Genomic DNA, 18,164 nt, shown 5'->3' on the forward strand with positions numbered 1-18,164 from the left:
TATACCATGTAGTCTTCTGTAAAATATGCAAAAAGCAAACCAATATACATAGGCTCAAAAGTACTTCTCTCTAAAAAACATAAAAATCTGAAGAGACAAATTGCTTCAAACAATGATCAATTCATTAAATTGTGGTTTTTTTTAGTTCACATTTTAAAGAATTAATCTGAAATTGAATATATTAGAGAGTGATATATCTCAAATGACTTCCTGTCACAGTCTTTGGTCCTACTAACAAAGGGAGAAGTTATAGTACAAATATTCTCCATCTGTGCCTTAAATCTTGTTGTCTATAAACTATGGCTAAAAATAGTAATAACACCAAGCTCTGATACTTGGAGATTTAAAGAGATCTTTTAAGATGAAATGCTACAAGCAAGTAGTGATGCTTAAATTGAATTATTGACGAAATTGAATAATTGTTGCTATTGCTCTTATCATAGTCATCATTCTTTTAAATACAGACTAACAAGTTATTAAATAATATTTTGTGTTCATTTTCATTGAAAAAAAATGGGGTGCCACAAGGGAGGCCCCATGAGAAGGAACTTGTAAAAGAGGTCTAAGAATTTCTAATTTTCTACTTTGTCAGTATTGTTGTCAGCTCTGAGATATGCCATGTCTATAACCCTCACAAAGACTTTGTAAAGGCAGAGTTTTTACCCACATTTTATACATCTGCAAGTAAGCATAGAGACTCAGCACACCCTTGTCAATTAAGCTTTGCTCAGTGGTGGAGTTAATCTCAGTATTTTGATTCAAAAGCCTACCCAGCAGAATCCAACTCAATTCTTGTGTCTAACATTAAAGAGAATATACCTTCTATCCTCCTCTTTATTCTCCAACAAACATCACAGTAACTCAGAAAAAACTTGGTTTAACTATCATACCATTTGCTGAATCAAAATCCTTTGATGTTTCAATTTCTCTGTCAAAAAGGAAGTAGAATTTTTTAAATTCATTTATTATTTATGCACAGAAGAACTGGGATTGTAGGCCAGAGATGCAGGAGGTAAGAAAATTAACTAGAGATAGAGTGGGGCATAGAACAGGTAGATTTACACTGCTTAGGGGAGCAGTGGATGAGACAAGAGAGGTCTGCTGTGCCATATGTGGGTCAGTTCCCCGGTCAGGGATCAAACTCAGACCTTCACAGAGATAACACTAAGACTTAACCACTAGGTCACTCTTATAACAAATATTGTATTATACTTTATTAGAAACTTTGTCTTTAGCATATTATCTATAACATTCAGTCATATCTGGCAGATAAAAGATGCTTTGTGAATTCCAAGTTGTATGGTAAAGACCAAAGTTTCCTAAAACACATTCCATCAGATACTAGTTCTGTGACTTATTCCAATGGGGGGAAATTTCTATAAACAAATAGATGAACCATAATGCATATCAAGAAGTCTGAAAAATCTTAGTCCAAAGAAATCTAACTCTGATTTTTCAAATACTCTGTTAACATAGCACAATTTAGGAAATGTAGTTACAAATAGTGATTGTCAGGATCCAAAAGGATTTAAGTTGTCAAGAAATATTTCTTGAAGAAGGAAAGATTTGAGTGGTCATGAATGATGGCTTCACTTAGGTTAAGTCAAAACAATAGAAGGGCCAAGATCAGTCAGAGATGAGCTGCGTTGGTAGAGAAAAGTTGACATTTAGAGGTTTCATCAGATATGATGCGAAATTCAGAAATTATTCTCTAGGCAATGATACATCGTTTTTGAATTCTTAGTTGACGGACTGTGTGAAAGTCATTCCTCTAAAACTGTACTTAACTATTTTTCCAAACATGAAGTCATAAATTTTTTCAAAGGAGTTTCTGCAGCTTACCAGAAAGTTTTTCCGTAACCTATAAAGTTAGTTTTGAATGAACAAATTTAAGAATTCCCAATATTCTAGGAATGTTCTAGTAGTAAAATAAATGAAAACATAATTTTTCTACTTTTCCAAAATACATTTTTATAGAAAAAAGATCATCTGTTTTCCAGAGTATACTTTATACAGACATAAGCATGATTAGTGTCTCCACAATGTCCACTTTCAGTGGAAACTATGCATAGAGATTTTTCAGAAATGTTTCTGCTTTCACTCATAGATTCTGCAGTCAGGTTGACTATTTATGATCAAATTTCATAATACAGCCCTTTTGTTTCATTAAGTATGTCAAAAGGTAGATTAAAAATGTGGACTTTTTTATTGCATATATCTTTTTTTTTTTTTCAGAATGATTCCAATTAAAACTTTTCAGTCTACAGTTTAACTCATAAATACGTATTCCTTCAATAAACATTGAATACATATTATATTATGTATGGTGCTAGGTCCTGTATATCTTTGTCTTTTCTGAAATCATTAAATATATATAACATGCAAAAAGTCAAATGAAACACATAAATTCTGTTTAAGCATTGATTTATGTGTAATAGAGATAATAAGCAGTACTCAACTTTGGAGAGCTCATTAATTATAAAATGTTTATAAATTTTTAGTTATTGGGCTCTCTTAAAGAGATTTTTGTATGCATACTAGTGTAGGTATTTATTCTCATTACCAAAACCTATGTGTTAGTATTGCATCATTCTCTTATTTGGATTTTGTAGGTGGAAGACACAGGAAGATATACATGTTTGGCTTCCAGTCCTGCTGGTGATGATGATAAAGAATATTTAGTGAGAGTGCATGGTAAATTTGGCAATATGTCCTGCAACCTATTGACATTAATACTGATGAGAGTCTATAAGATATGGAAGATGGACTTTCCCATGGCACACTAAGGCTTTATCCAAAATGACTACATTTTCACAATTCCTTCCAATAGTGCAACATCTGAGTTTTTCTGAGTTTTCTGTTCTCAAAATAGCAGTAAAATTTCAAAACTAGAAGAAAATTTTAAACATCTATAATTTCATCACACAGAGACAATTTTGTACATAAAGTGTTTAATCACAGAAATGTAATCATACAGCATATGGAAATTACTTTTATTTCACTTAATAGTATAGTGAACATGTTTTCAGTCAAAAATCATATTTTTATTTATAAACTATGTTTTAGTAATTGCCTAGTGTCCTCTCTTAGGAATATGCTATCATTAATTTAACTCCTTCCCTGTTTTTGAATGTTTAGGCTCTTTATTTTATTAAATATAAGGATTACTGCTATTGCTACCTTTGTCCATGTTGTCTTACCCTTTATTTTTTTCATTTTCTGTAATATACTTTATTTGATTTTGTAAGTACACACATATGCACACGTGTATGATTTTTGAAATTTATTGCTGTCACCTTCTAGAAAAGTTGGACCAATAAGACTCTGGCTGACACTATTAGTCATAAGCATATATTTATGGACAGGAACATTTAGAAAAATTAAAGATTTTTTAATTCATTCGCATAGCCTAAATAACTAGACAGTGAAAACTGTGACTTAAGTGCCCACCTCCCTCTAATTCCATACACCTGTGTTTAAACCTGCCATTATTTGGCATGAGAGTTGTTTAAGGAGTCAAATTTTAGAAATTACGTTTCAGCATATGAAGAGAAATATATACATGTCTCTATATTATGATAAAAATATCCTATTTAGCAGTTTTAAATATAATGTTTTGAGAAAGTGATTATCAATTGTAGAAAAAGGACAAGGAATCCCTTCTTTGTGTTATACTTTCTTTACCTGTTAAATGGTGATAATCATGTTGATTATATTACTTATCCTATCATTCATGTGACTCTTGGAAAAATTTCACTGTTTAATGTATGTGAAAGTACTGAAATAAGGTGAAAAAAATAACTTACTTGTAATCATTTGTATTATAAATTAAATGACTAATATCTTAAGTTTATGACTCTTATACAACAGAAGCAGCATGTGTAGAATACCTGTAATAATCCAAATCTTTACCTCTTATTTATTGAAAACCTTCGATTTACTTGTTCTTGTACCCAGTGCCCCCGAATATTGCTGGACTTGATGAGTCCCAGGATTTCACTGTGTTACAGAACAGACAAGTGACACTGGAATGCAAATCAGATGCAGTCCCCCCACCTGTTATCACCTGGCTTAAAAATGGAGAGCGATTGCAGGTAAGTCATGATAATTTTGCATACTGTTTTTGAGGAAAAAATATCAACTGAGGAATCTTTGCTAGGTAGGCAAGATCAAACAACCTCAGGTAGTTGGTTCAGCATTCACCAATTACTCACCATTTCAAGGGTGGGTGTTACAGGATCCTTTATTTTTTCTTCCAGCAAAGCAATTATTAAAACTTTAATAATACAAGGTAAGATTAGCATGGCCCCTTCACAATGCATGTAAATTTATGACACAGTCTTCATATGTATCCCACTCATATTTATTTTTATTTTTTTATATATCTACTTTCTCTATTTGTCTATATTTTATGTCAGGCTTAGCCCCATGGAATTTCCACCACCACTTCACCCATGCGCCATTACCTGAGTCCCACTGTGCTCTTTCACCCCCTTTTATATCCTTACTCTCCCCACCGAATATCTCTTATTTATAGTTGTCTGATTATTTTTGTTTAGTGATGCTGTATTGCTTTTTAAAATCGTTATTATTTTTTCCCTGACCCCTTATCTGGTTTCCCTACACTCCTCCTATAAGTAAAACATTCAATATTTTTCTTTTTCTTTCTGACTTATTTCACTGAGCACAGCCCCTTCTACCTATGTTGCCAGGAATGGCATTAAATTATCTTATCTTTTGTTTGTTGTTGAATAATATTCCACTGTGTGTATATATGCCATGTCTTCTTGATCCACTCATCTATTTTTGGGCATCTGGGTTGTTTCCAGGTAGTATTGTAATAAACATAGGGGTGCATGTATCCTTTTGAATTAATGTTTTTGTGTCCTTTGTGTAGATGCCTAGGAGTAGAATTGTTGAGTTAAATGGTAACTCCATTTTCAGTAATCTGAGGAATCTCCATACAGCTTTCCATATATGCTGTACCAGTTTGCATTCCCACCAGCAGTGTAGGAGTGAAGAAGCCCTAATTAGAGTCTCAAAGAAGTGACCTGTTCTATCTAGTCGTTAGGCAAACCTCTGATTGAATTTCCTTGTTTAATCTTAGACCTCAGAAGTGACCCCATGGATCCCTGTAATGCCCTTTGCTATCATAAATCTAGGAGTGAAATCCCTTTTCTTGCTCTCTGAAGCTTCTCAAATACAAGTCTTTACTATCTGCTGCCAGAAAGTACCACAACACAGGATCCTAAGTTGCTTTTTAGGCTCAGTATTGACTTTGAATCCTCTGATTGTTGTTGTTATCCTAGTAGTTATTTATTCTTATAATTATTATAATCCTAGTAGTTATTTATTCTTTATTTTTATAATTTTCTTATCCTAGTAGTTATTTATTCTTCTATTTTGTTACTCTGTGCATGATTATAAAAATTAGATTATATCCCTTAACACATGCAACAGAATGTCTTACACCATTGCCAAACCACATCAAATACAGAAAGTCTGAGTTCTTATTTCCAGAGTTGCATGATCACTTAGCATGGAAAGGCATTGCTGTTGTTCTGGGAATTGTAAGTAGCTGGCTATGGCTGAATTAGACCTTAATTAAAATCCTTAGACAATTCCCCTAAATACCAGAATTTAGATTAAATTGCCTGAATTTCCCTCCAGAGTCTCATCTCCCATGTGTACATTTCATTCTGGGCCATCCATTGTTCAAACTGTGAATGTTCATGATGAAGTTTAGGCTAATCCAATATAAGCAAGTGATGACAATATTGAGCAGTTCACAAGTGAACTTTCTAATAAAAAAGAAAGTTTAGCTCATTTTTAGATACTTATAGTTAATTCACACTTATGCACATGGAGAGTCTAAAACACATTAAGAAATATGGGTTCGGCCCTCCCTGGTGGCGCAGCGGGTTAAAGCACAGCACAAAGAAGCTTAAGCCACTTTGGCATGAGTTCGATCCCCGCCTGCCCTGGAGGAGATCCACATGATGAGGCAGACCTCTCCTGACCCTCCCACTGATCCCCTCGGCAGTGTACTTCATTGATCTGCCTGTTCTGCTCCCCACTCTGTCTCTGGTGAATCCTCTCACCCTCCGCATCTCTGGCCTGTGCCCCAGTTCTGTACAAATAAATAAATAAATCTTTAAAAAAAAAAGAAATATGGGTCCACATTTTATGCTATAACTGTTGTTGAAACCATAATTTCTGTGAGGCTGATCAGAAAGCTCATAGTGTGAAAGGACCAGTAAATTAAAATAAATACTAATTTCAAAGGGAACATAAGAAGAGTAGGAGAATGCGGTGGAAAGGACTCAGAGAGCTAGGACTAAATGTTGGAGACATTAGTTTATAAGGCCAAGGAACAGACGGTATGGTTAAAATTGCAGTGAAATACAATTGAAGTTATATCCAATGCCTTTGACAATACATAAAAATTATTGAAGACCTGAGCAATGGTTCTTCAACAAAGTGACCAAAACAGAAGACAGTTATAATTGTTAGGGCAGTTAAGGAAGAAGAGAAAATGATGTAAGTATGACTGTTCTTTAAATATAAAATAATTTTACATGTTTATTTACTGATAGAAATTGAAGATATAGAAAAGAGTAAAGGAAATTTATAGGACAAAGTGTGTTGGATGGAATTAATTGGACCCTGGTCATAGGTGAAGAGTTTTGGACCAAAGATAGACCCTTTTTCATAGATATGGGGAAATAGAAAGGGAGGTTACAATTACATGCAAGATGGAAGGAGAGAGTTGCAGGCCCAAGAGTGGTTTTCTCAGTGGAGCAGGAAACTACTAGTAGTGGAACTATCACTATTCACAGATGGCTTGACACAGATACATAGAAATCCAACAGATGCTACTAAAAAAAAAAAAACTACTAGAAATTTAAGTGAATACAATAAGGCGGCTGGGTACAAAATCAGTATACAATACTCTGTTACATTTCTATTCAAAATAAATCGAAAAAAGAAAATTTGAGAAAATAATCCCACGTATAATCACACCATAAATGATAATAATATACCTAAGGTTAAACTTAACAAAGGAGGTAAAGGATCTATGCAATGTAGGTTATAAGACACTGTCATAGTAATAAGACACAAAGAAATAGAGCAATATCCTGTGTTCATGGATTAGAAGAATAAACATTGTTAAAATGGCCATATTATCTAAAGTAATATATAGATTCAATGTGATACCTATCAACATCTGAATGACTTTTTTTCAAGGAAATCAACAATTACAAAATCGTATGTCACCACAAAAGAACCACATGTCAAAGCAATACTGAAATAAAAGAAAAAAATCACACTTCAAAACTTCAAATAGGAGTACAACTATGCTGCAAATGGGATTACAGTATGGTATTGGAATAAAAAATAATACATAAACACAGATCAATCAAATAGAATTTAGAGACCAGAAATAGAACAAATATGGGCAGTTAGTTCTTTGACAAAGCAATCATGTCCATATGTTGGAAAAATGAAAGTCTCCCCAATGAATGGTGTCACAAAAATAAGAAAACACCTTGATCATTACTTAATTCCATAAATAAAAATTAATTCAAAATGATTTAAAAACTTAGCAGACCTGAAAACTTAGAATACATAAAGAAAAAAATATAAAAATATGCATATGTACTAAAGGGGTTTGGGCTAAGAGGAGGGTATAAATGAGAAAAGGTAAATAGAGTTGAGCACTGGGGCTTTGCTAAAAAGTGTATGAAGCATTTGCATACAGGAGTATGTGATATGGTACTCTTCACATTATATAGACATGTAAATGACTGACAAGTCAATAAAATTTGAGAAAAAGTATAAAAGGATAACTGCTACTTCTGACTTAACCAAACTTAACTTATTAGATTTCAGGTGTCACAGAATTCAGACTAAGATCACCCTAACTGAAAAAGAGTTTTTTTTTTTTTTTTTACTTTAGTAATTGGTAAATAGACTCTAGTCATTACTGGACCCAGAGGCTAAAATCATATCAAGCCACTGGGCCCAAATGTCAACTCTGCCACTTGGTCTAAGATTCAGACCAGGCCGTCCCCAAATGGTGATAAGGCTGCCATCAGGCTTGTGGATTCCAAGAAAAAAGAACATACGTTATTCTCCAGCACTTTCAGCAGAAGTCCTGAAGAGGGTCTACTTGCCTTAACTTGAGTCATCTTTCCTTTCTATCGTGGGTCACAGGCCTGGAACATTGATTGACCCTTTGCTTTTAACCACACCATAGAAATAATTCCCAATGGCTTTTGATACTGGGGTATTGGTAGGAGAAGCAGACAAAGAATACTTGAAGATAGGTGCCCTACAGTTAAATGTAGTTATTTTCAATGTTATAAAGTGATATTTTATTCCCTTTTCTGAACATTTTAATGGTGTATTATACTTACTGAATCCAGGCAACTCCTCGTGTACGAATCCTGTCTGGTGGGAGATATTTACAAATTAATAATGCAGATCTAAGTGATACTGCCAATTATACCTGTGTTGCCAGCAACATTGCAGGAAAGACTACAAGAGAATTTGTTCTCACTGTAAATGGTAAGAAAAATTAATCATTTTTTCACAATTTAAAGCTGTAGTCAAGAGCGTTCAAAGCGATACCTTTGGTTTTTATGAACATTCTAATGAATTCCCATGCTTATCTTATTTCTTTTGAAAAAGTAGTATTTCTATTATAGCTATATTCAAACTAACTCAATTTCAAAGAAAAATTATTTTGGAGGATGACATATGTCCAGTTGTTACCATAATATTCTAGTATTTGTGTCATTCAGATCAGAGCCATTGAGATTTCTCATCACATCCCCCTGTAAGTGTCTGACCTCACATCAGAGCAGTTGAGGAATATCTGGATGACAAATGACCCATTTTTCACTTTCATTTATTTTTGTGTTTGAGTTTATAAGTACTATAAAGAGATCTCAGTAGGACTCTAAGTCTCATTTATATAAAGTCTAAATACTAAAATTTGCCAAATTCGGGGAAAATAATGCAGACTTTTACCAAAAACAATTATCTCTGGACTTTCAATATATGAAACTCCACAGGCTATGAAGTGACCCACACAGTGAAGATCCTCTAATACTAAAATTCTAGTTTTCTATTCCCATATGAGCTCAATGATTAATAAAATACATGCTCAGAGATTTGCATGATTAATCACAGATGCACTTTTTGCTATAGCAGTCCACTTTCTGTCCTTTACTTAAAGTGAAGTTCATCCAGTGTTAACATTCTCTAACCATTATTTGGCCAAAGAGTAATAAGAAATATCATTTTTAATTTGCATCAGACCAGAACTGATTTTTATTCTAGTTTCTCTCACAAAAAAAGCTAGATTTCACACACATCATGTCAGGGATGTAAAATTCCCTTCCTTCATCTCCTCTTTGTTTTTAAATTCTGAATATCTTGTATTAGACTGTAGGTATTAAACCACAATTCTACTTACAGTAAGCTAAATTAGCTGTAGGCAACGTTATATATTTGATGCAAAGCTTGCCTTGTACTACCTCTTTGGGAATGGTCTTTGTACAAACTATGTAATTAGTATAAATGAAGTTTTCCACATATGCCTCTTGTACAGTTCCTCCAAAAATAAAGAGTGGCCCCCAGAGTCTCGTCATTCACTTAAATAAGTCTGCTGTCTTGGAATGCTTTGCCGAAGGTGTGCCAGCCCCCAGGATAACATGGAGGAAGGATGGGGCTGTTCTGTCTGGCAATCATGCAAGGTAACAGTTCTGGGAAAGGATTATAAATACCCTAAGAACTGAAATATTAATCCTTACATCTTTTTTCCAATGTGTTATTTGGGGCTTATATTTAAAAATTGTTCTCTTCATCTTAACATAAGAATCAAAAGACAGTATTTTAAAAAGTATATTTTCTAAGATATCTAAAACATAATGTTTGTAATCCATCCAACACCTGCTCTAAACCTTTACATCTTAATTCTTTTCCCTTGCCCACCCAGAATGTTGTAAATATGTGTCATCTCAAGCAAGAAGACTAAAACCTGATGTACTTAAGTCTTTAAGTATGCTCTCAGTCAAATCTGAATAATCAGAAAAGTTGATTCAAGAGATTCCATTTGTGGTCTTTCTTATAGATGCTCCATCTTAGTTTTTCAGCTTGTCTTCGTCTACTAATTTAGTTACTTTGTATTCCACTAGATATTCCATCTTAGAAAATGGATTCCTTCATATCCGGTCAGCACATGTCACAGATGCGGGGCGATATTTGTGTATGGCAACCAATGTGGCGGGAACAGACCGCAGGCGAATAGATTTACAGGTCCATGGTAAATGTGCTTTTATAAACAATATCCACTCTTTGGGTAGGATGTGCTTTTGTAGCCTAAGCAAGTGAATTTATAGTCTTTGATATCCAAGACTACTTAAATGTATTGCAACGTAACATTACATTCCCAGTGGTCAAGTCCCACATTTTCCTCACCATGTATAACACATTCATAACACTATTTAATTCACACAGCTTTATTGTGTTGCTGTTTCTTTGTTTGCTTGTTTGTTTGTTTGTTTAAGATTTATCCATTTAATCTTATAAGAGCTAGGGTACAGCCCAGAGGTGGGAGGACTGAGAGGATTCACCAGAGTGGAGAGCAAAACAGTCAGAGCTACTGAAATACATTGCTGAGGGGAGCAGCTGGCAAGACAGGACAGATCTGCTGCAACATATGGGTCAGCTTCCTAGCTGGGACAGAACTCCTGCTGTACTGGCTACTGATAGCTCCTTAGTGAGACTTAACCCTTGCACCACCACCAGGGAGGCCCTATAATGTTCTTAACTGTGAGGCAAGTTCTGATGACTCATTTCTGCTTGGCACATGCTTTGCTGAATGTGTTCCCCTTTTATGTGGCGGCTTCTTTTAGTTGTTCCATCTATTGCGCTGGGTCCTACCAACATAACTGTCACCGTAAATGTCCAAACCACTCTGGGTTGTGAGGCTACTGGGATACCAAAACCGTCAATCATCTGGCGAAAAAATGGACAGCTTCTAAATGTGGATCAAAATCAGAATTCATACAGGTAAGGAATAAAATCATTGAAAAATCCCATCTACTATCCAGAAATATATTTTTAAAGAATTACAACTAGCAGTAGAAGTGGCAAGCATGTAAAAAAAATTGCTAGCAGGTAGTGTGTTAATATGGAATTCGTTTTCAACCTAAAATTTTTGTTCTGAATTATAGATGCAACTTGATTAGCTGTGAACATGGTGATTCGCTGTCAGCACGCTATAGAATTAGATCTATTTTTAATTCTTAAATACCTTGTACCATTTTATTTAAAAAACAGCAGATGAAAACATCATTGGGAATAAAAGAAAAACTATTCTGTCAAAATATATACAAGCTTTAGTCATATAATAAAAATCAAATTTTATATTTTAAAGTATAGCTTACGGACTTGGCAGCATGTAGGAGGAGAAAAGCAGAATTTTTTCTCATGTTTTTTACATTCCTTAGACTTTACTACCATACTTCATAAAATGATAGTATATATTTTCTAGAACGAAGATTTAAATCACTGGGAATTTCTGATGTTTTATGCAAGCATCATTTCTTCTATATCAATTAAATTAATAAATGTCAAAATATTTGCCATAGTGGTAAAATATGTTCTGCCACAGTGGTAAAATATGTTCTTACAGATCTACTGAACAAACATCAACTCTGATATGCCAGGAAATATGAAACTAGGAGTATTCCTTTTGACATTTTCTTACTTCTCCTTGCTTTTTTATTTTCTTGGCATTGGGTGTTAATGACTGAAGGTGTATACTATATGGGAAATGTGCATTGCCTTGGACAAAAATCATGTCTAATAGGTTCCCATTAAGTCAAATAATTTCCATTCTGTTAGCGCTTATTTTGAAGTAAGAAAATAGCTAGAGCTAGTTTTATCTAAGTGTATTTACTAAACTCCTAATCATTGGAAGTAATTCAGATTGCCTTAGATTTGCTTTGGTTACAAGTGTGCGGGGGTCCACATCTCCAAGGAGGCCAGTATATGTCAAGAGGCATGTGAAATTGAGACAGGTGTAAGACAAACAAACTTGTAAGTTACCTGTCTGTCACTGGGTATAATCAAATACCAACTTACACATCCGTTGTGAAATTTAGAGATCATTTATGTGATGCATTTGAGATGGTGTCAGGAGTATATTCAGTGCTCAAAGAACAGTGGCTATGACTGATGTGTTCATTGCTTTGTATCTTAGCTAGGAAAGCATGGCTAAATCATGCAGTCATAAAATGCACAAGTCCTTCAAATTATCCTTCCAGTCATTTCTGCAAATATCAAGAATGAGGCCCTATTAACCAATTTACTGCCACATGTGCTTAAAATTTGATACACCTAGTTTGTATGAGAGAAATGTTCATTTTTACATGAAGAGTCTGTTTCCCTCCATTCACAATATGGTACCATGTTGGGTCAACTGGAAACATTTTTTAAAAGGATAGTACTCCCATTCTCCCTTCTACCCCCATAAAATGTCTCTGGTTTATAGTTGCTCATTGTTTTCATTTTTACTCTACTACCTTTGTCTGTCTGTCTGTCTGTCTGTCTGTCTGTCTGTCTGTCTCTCTCTCTCTCTCTCTCTCTCTCTCTCTCTCTCTTTTTCTTTTCCCTGATCCCTTATGCTTCTGCTATGCGTGAAACCATCTGGTATTTTTCTTTTACTTTCTGGCTTATTTCACTAAGCATGATCTGGGGTGGGAAGAGTGCACTGGACTGTGGTGATGGCACATGGGTGAATTGGTGGTGGGAAGCCCATGGAGATTACAGCTGAGATGAAAAAATGCACAAAATGATGATGTAAAAAAATATATTAAAAAATAAAAATTTTAAAAGGATAGTACTTACTGCTTTAACATCTCTCTTCTAGGCTCCTTTCTTCAGGCTCACTGGTCATTATTTCCCCTTCTGTGGATGACACTGCAACCTATGAGTGCTCTGTGACAAATGATGCAGGAGAGGACACAAGAACTGTGACTCTCACTGTCCAAGGTAGATGTGGCTTAGTCATGGATCGAAAGTGATTACGATGATGTAATTTCATTGTTGCACTGCTTTACAAAGATAACTTCCTTTTCCACTTAACAAACACTCATTTTCACTTAGGAAAAGGAAAATGTCTTTGAAAAATCTCTGAAGGCTGGCAACCTGTGGTTTTCTTTCTTTGTGTTTCAGTACCACCTTCCATAGCAGATGAGCCAACGGACTTCCTAGTCACCAAACATACCCCAACAATACTTACCTGCACAGCCTCAGGAGTTCCATTTCCCTCAATTCACTGGACAAAAAACGGTATAAGACTGCTTCCCAGGGGAGATGGCTATCGAATTCTGTCCTCAGGTAAGACCAAGAACAAGTGCACACCTATTAATAATTAGATTATCAGTAGATACCTTGCCAAGTTTTCTCTTGCACTAAAAATAATAAAATACATATGTGTTCCTGGACTTAGGTATCTGGGAAAAAGTCCAGTTTGAATGGGGAAACTAGGGAAAGAAAGAGGGAATAAAATGTCTGGGGAAGAAAGAAATACCCATGTTTAAGATTCACCCGAATATAAGCATGATTGTTGGTATTTTATGTACGTAGTTACTAAACGCCAGGTAAAACAAATTATCTGGTGCCTTGAAACGAACTATGGTTTTTTCAATTGGCCAAATAGAATGCCTGTTTATTTAAATATCTAGTGACCAAAATAGGCTTTATGTCCGAATAAGACTGAGATATAAAGCTAAGACAGACTTCTTGTTTTTGAGGTTTTTATAATTTAGCACGTTAACTTGAGTGATAAATACTACAGTGGATATTTTTTGAGGGTGGTAGAAGTTATTGTTTATAAAATTTAAATATCAAAAATGTATAGTATGGCACAGAAAAAAACTAATTCACATAAATGAAAGTATAGATGACTCACACTGGTATTTCTGAAAATTCATCCTGCATTGGGGAGGATTGGTACACTGGAAATAAGTGAAATCTGCACATTCACAATTCTGGGGTATTTTGAGTGTATGTACATTATTCTAAACGAATTTATTTCTTCAAAAGAAGGGAAAGTAAAGATTTGCTCTCAGGATGGAATACTGTGAAGCAAAGTATTTTGATTATCTCAGAAATTTGTACAGATCTTTAGATCATAAAATTTCAATTATCTCTAGCCCAAAGCATTATTCTAAAGAAAAACATACTTTGGAACTTTCTCAAAATGTTTAACAGAGGAACAATATTACAAAGCAACTTCATTCCTAGATGTCTTACCCATGAGAAATGAAAACACATGTCCAAGATTTATATGCAAATATTCATACAGTATTATTCACAACAGAAAAATGCATAAGCAATTCATGTGTCCTTCAGCTGGAAAAACATAGGCACATCCTCGTAATGAAGATCTCTTTAACAGTGAAATAAAATAAAATACTGACACATACTACAATAGATGGAACCCACTAAGGTACCCACAGGAAAAGAGTGAAACGCGAAGATTTCTGTATAATTCCATTTATGTGCAATTAGACTAATCTAGAGAGATATAAAGTACTTTATCGTTACCTAGGACTGGGGTTGGGAGTAAGGAGTAGCAGTTGATAGGATAAATTTTCTTTTGGAGGTTATAGAGATACAAATTATGTTGTGTGATAGTTGCACAACTCTGTGAATATAACTAAAAAACATTGAATCATACATTTAATGAATGAATTTTATGACATGTAAAGTGTACCTCTATAAAGCTGTTAATAATATTTTTTAAAAGCACTATGCTAGGACCTTAAGGGAATACAAGTATGAGTGTAGGAAAAAGTATGCCTGTCAGTCAAGTACAAAAGTCTCATGGGGACAAAAACACAAAGGTGAGACTTAGTTTATTGGGGAAAAAAATAAGGATGCACCATACATTAAAAGGTTTTGTTATATTGTTGTTGTTGTTTTAGGAGCAATTGAAATATTTGCTACTCAGTTGAACCATGCTGGAAGATATACCTGTGTGGCCAGGAACGCAGCTGGTTCTGCACATCGGCATGCAACGCTTCACGTACAGGGTATGGAAGGTTATTTAGTGATAAAAATCTTGCTGCTGTTTTTAAGTTATGCTTATTCTTCAAAAGCAGAATTGTCTAGAGCTTGAACTACAGTAATACCATAAGTCTGGTAGATATTCTTCAGACTAAAGATCAAACAGATGACAAACCACACTGAACATCCCCTCAATTAGTTTTCTTCTTGAATTTTTATCATCTGTTCCTGCTTCTGAGTTCTTCTAACAGCATTTAAATGAAAACTAAATACTCAAAAAATGTCATATGGCTCAGATTCACTTTTCCCTTGGGCAATCAAATCAGTAATATTTTAGAATTATGAGTTTAGGCATACTTAATTTCATGATGACAGTAGACATTTTGGCCTTTAACTAGTGCCATTGCTTATTTCTGTTCAATGGTTTTTGCAGAGCCTCCAGCCATTCAGCCTCAACCCAGTGAATTAGATGTCATTCTAAACAATCCCATTTTATTACCATGTGAAGCAACAGGAACACCCACTCCTTTCATTACTTGGCAAAAAGAAGGCATCAGTGTTATCCCTTCAGGTACTGCCCACTGTTTCTATCAAGCAGATCTTAACAAATCAGTTTTTTATAACTGGGAGTAAAACAAGACCTTTTCTAATGAAAATAAAATGTCTTCCTTCTCTGCTTTTATAATTGTGATGTAGGCAACAGTCGGGCAGTTCTCCCCAGTGGCGGCCTGCAGATCTCCAGAGCTGTCAGAGAGGATGCAGGTTCTTACATGTGTGTGGCCCAGAATCCCGCTGGGACAGCCTTGGGCAAAATCAAGTTAAATGTCCAAGGTACCCAAATCACCAAATTCTATGATTTTTATTACAAAGATGCTTGTAACAATGTATGCCAAAAATTCCTATATCTTTAACAATAATGCTTCCATAGTTATCTAAATTTTATGCGCATTATCCTATTTGTTTTAATCACCCTTGGGAAGATGTTTGTTGTTTGTATTACTTTCCTATTGAAGTATAACATTGCATTTTAACATGATATAAGTTTTAGTTGTGCATCATTATAAATCAAGATTTGTGTATAATACATAAACTTCACCACCAAATGTTCGCTTCCATCCTTCACCATACAGTTGACCCCTTTAAACTGATTTATTCACCCCTTTTTACTCTTTTCTTCTAGTTACCACTAATTTGGTCCTATAGTCTAACACTTTATTTTTTTAAACTTAGTTCATTTGTTTGTTTTATTTTTCTATGTACCACATATGAATGAGTCAAATCATTTTTTTTCTCCATCTGGTTTGTTTCAGTGAGCATAATACCCTCCAGATCCATCTAGGTTGTTGTGTATGGTAGGATTTCATCTTTTATTGATATCTGAGTAGTATGCCATTGTATAGATAGTTCATTCTGTTTGAGTGGGGATTTTTTGTTTGCTTTGTTTTGTTTTTAGTATGGCATAAAAAAATAAGACATCTCATATTTTGAAATGCAATGAATCTTTGATGGTACTCTGTTTTATCATAGTACATATTTAAGGTGATTTTTGAGTCCTTATTTCATACCCTACATTAGTTCAATATGAAATACAAGATTGCATATCCACTGATTAGAAAAAAAATCATAATTGCATATAAGTTAACTTGATGGGGGAAAAATCTGGAGACAAAAGCAGGGATTTTTTTCACATTTAACTAATATTTTCTTGATACAATTTTTATTTTCTAATCTTTAAAAATTTGAGCTTTATTCACAATAACTCTTACATGAAGTTGGGAAAAATAATTCCTATGCAATCCATTGATATAATTTCAGATATTACATGCATTGCTTTTATGAGTGAAGAAGTCATTTTTAAAGGTTCTCAGATTCTGAATTTGCATTAGTTGATTTTAAATTTCCTGACAATTTGATCCTGTGGTAAATTAATGACTATAGTAAAGCTCATCTGGAAATTTATGAATCTTATTTCTTTGTAATCTGCAATCTTTATTCAACAACTGAGTGGGATAATAAATAAAAATATATTGAATATTTCAAACATGATCCTTCCCTATGGTGTGGAAGAAGGGAAATACTAAACTATCAAATAAATGAAATAATTTTAAATTGTGATATGTTATGCAGAGGAAAAACTAAACAATGAAACGGAGAATAGTGGAAGATGTGGAACCACTTAGATTAGTAATTAAAATAGACTTCTTTGAGGGGGTACAAATTAAGCTAAAGCCTGAATATGAGCTAAGATAAGCCATGCAAAGTGGCAGAGTATCCACTCTGTTGTACAGTGGCCCCCAGGAAGGAAAGAGTAGCAAAAGAAGCACGTAGCAGGGGTAGACAGTGGTGAATATGGGAAAGACTGGGAAATATTTATATAAGAAGGTAGGGCCAGAGCATGGAAAGCCTAAAGAATCATAGGAAGGCTAGCTTTCATTCTCTGTACAGTGGGAAACCCTGTAAGGGTTTAACCAAGATTCTGTTTTGCTTTTATCAAAATTTCTTTTGCTGTTCCTATCTGAGACAGGAGCTGGAAGAGTTGTCTAAGTCCTCTGGATTTTGTGTTTTGGTCTAGCTGGAGTAGAGGTGGGCATATGGATTGCAGAAGTGAATAAGAAAATTGATGGATTGAAGATATTTTTGGAGATGTAATTGTCAGGATTGCTGATGGATCAAATTTGGGGGGTTAGGAAAAGAGAAATAGTGTCTCCTAAACTTTGAACTTGAGCTAATGAATGAATGATAGTATCATAGGGAAATACAGGAGAAAGAACTGGTCTTAGAGGAAGAAAATCACAATTTTTTAGAAAAAGATTTATGTATTTATGCATACAGAACTGGGGTACAGGCCAGAGGTACAGGAGTGGTGAGAGGATTCACTAAAGACAGAGTGGGAAGCAAAACAGGCCAACTGATGAAGTACACTGCTAAGCGGGGCAGCAGGCAGGTCAGAAGAAGCCTACTGCACCATGTGGGTCACCTCCAGGTCGGGGATCAAACTCATGCTGAAGTGACTTTAGCTTCTTTTTTTTTTTTTTTTTTTTTTAAATTAGCCAATCCATGAAAACCAAAGCTTT

General features: G+C 34.6%; 1 protein-coding gene across 1 annotated transcript in view; it reads left to right on the plus strand.

Annotated features, from left to right (window-relative positions):
* Window positions 1-18,164, plus strand: part of HMCN1 (hemicentin 1) — a 442,964-nt gene that overhangs the window by 363,704 nt on the left and 61,096 nt on the right. Inside the window, exons 68-78 of the mRNA XM_004688154.2 lie at window positions 2,613-2,694; window positions 3,958-4,094; window positions 8,430-8,571; window positions 9,620-9,764; window positions 10,206-10,333; window positions 10,926-11,082; window positions 12,947-13,068; window positions 13,252-13,416; window positions 15,009-15,116; window positions 15,524-15,661; window positions 15,787-15,921. Of these exons, the coding sequence (XP_004688211.1) occupies window positions 2,613-2,694; window positions 3,958-4,094; window positions 8,430-8,571; window positions 9,620-9,764; window positions 10,206-10,333; window positions 10,926-11,082; window positions 12,947-13,068; window positions 13,252-13,416; window positions 15,009-15,116; window positions 15,524-15,661; window positions 15,787-15,921 (1,459 nt within the window). The remainder of the gene's footprint in view (window positions 1-2,612; window positions 2,695-3,957; window positions 4,095-8,429; window positions 8,572-9,619; window positions 9,765-10,205; window positions 10,334-10,925; window positions 11,083-12,946; window positions 13,069-13,251; window positions 13,417-15,008; window positions 15,117-15,523; window positions 15,662-15,786; window positions 15,922-18,164) is intronic.

The sequence above is a fragment of the Condylura cristata genome, unplaced genomic scaffold, assembly GCF_000260355.1.
Source record: "Condylura cristata isolate star-nosed mole 26May11 unplaced genomic scaffold, ConCri1.0 scaffold00024, whole genome shotgun sequence".
Lineage (NCBI taxonomy): Eukaryota > Metazoa > Chordata > Mammalia > Eulipotyphla > Talpidae > Condylura > Condylura cristata.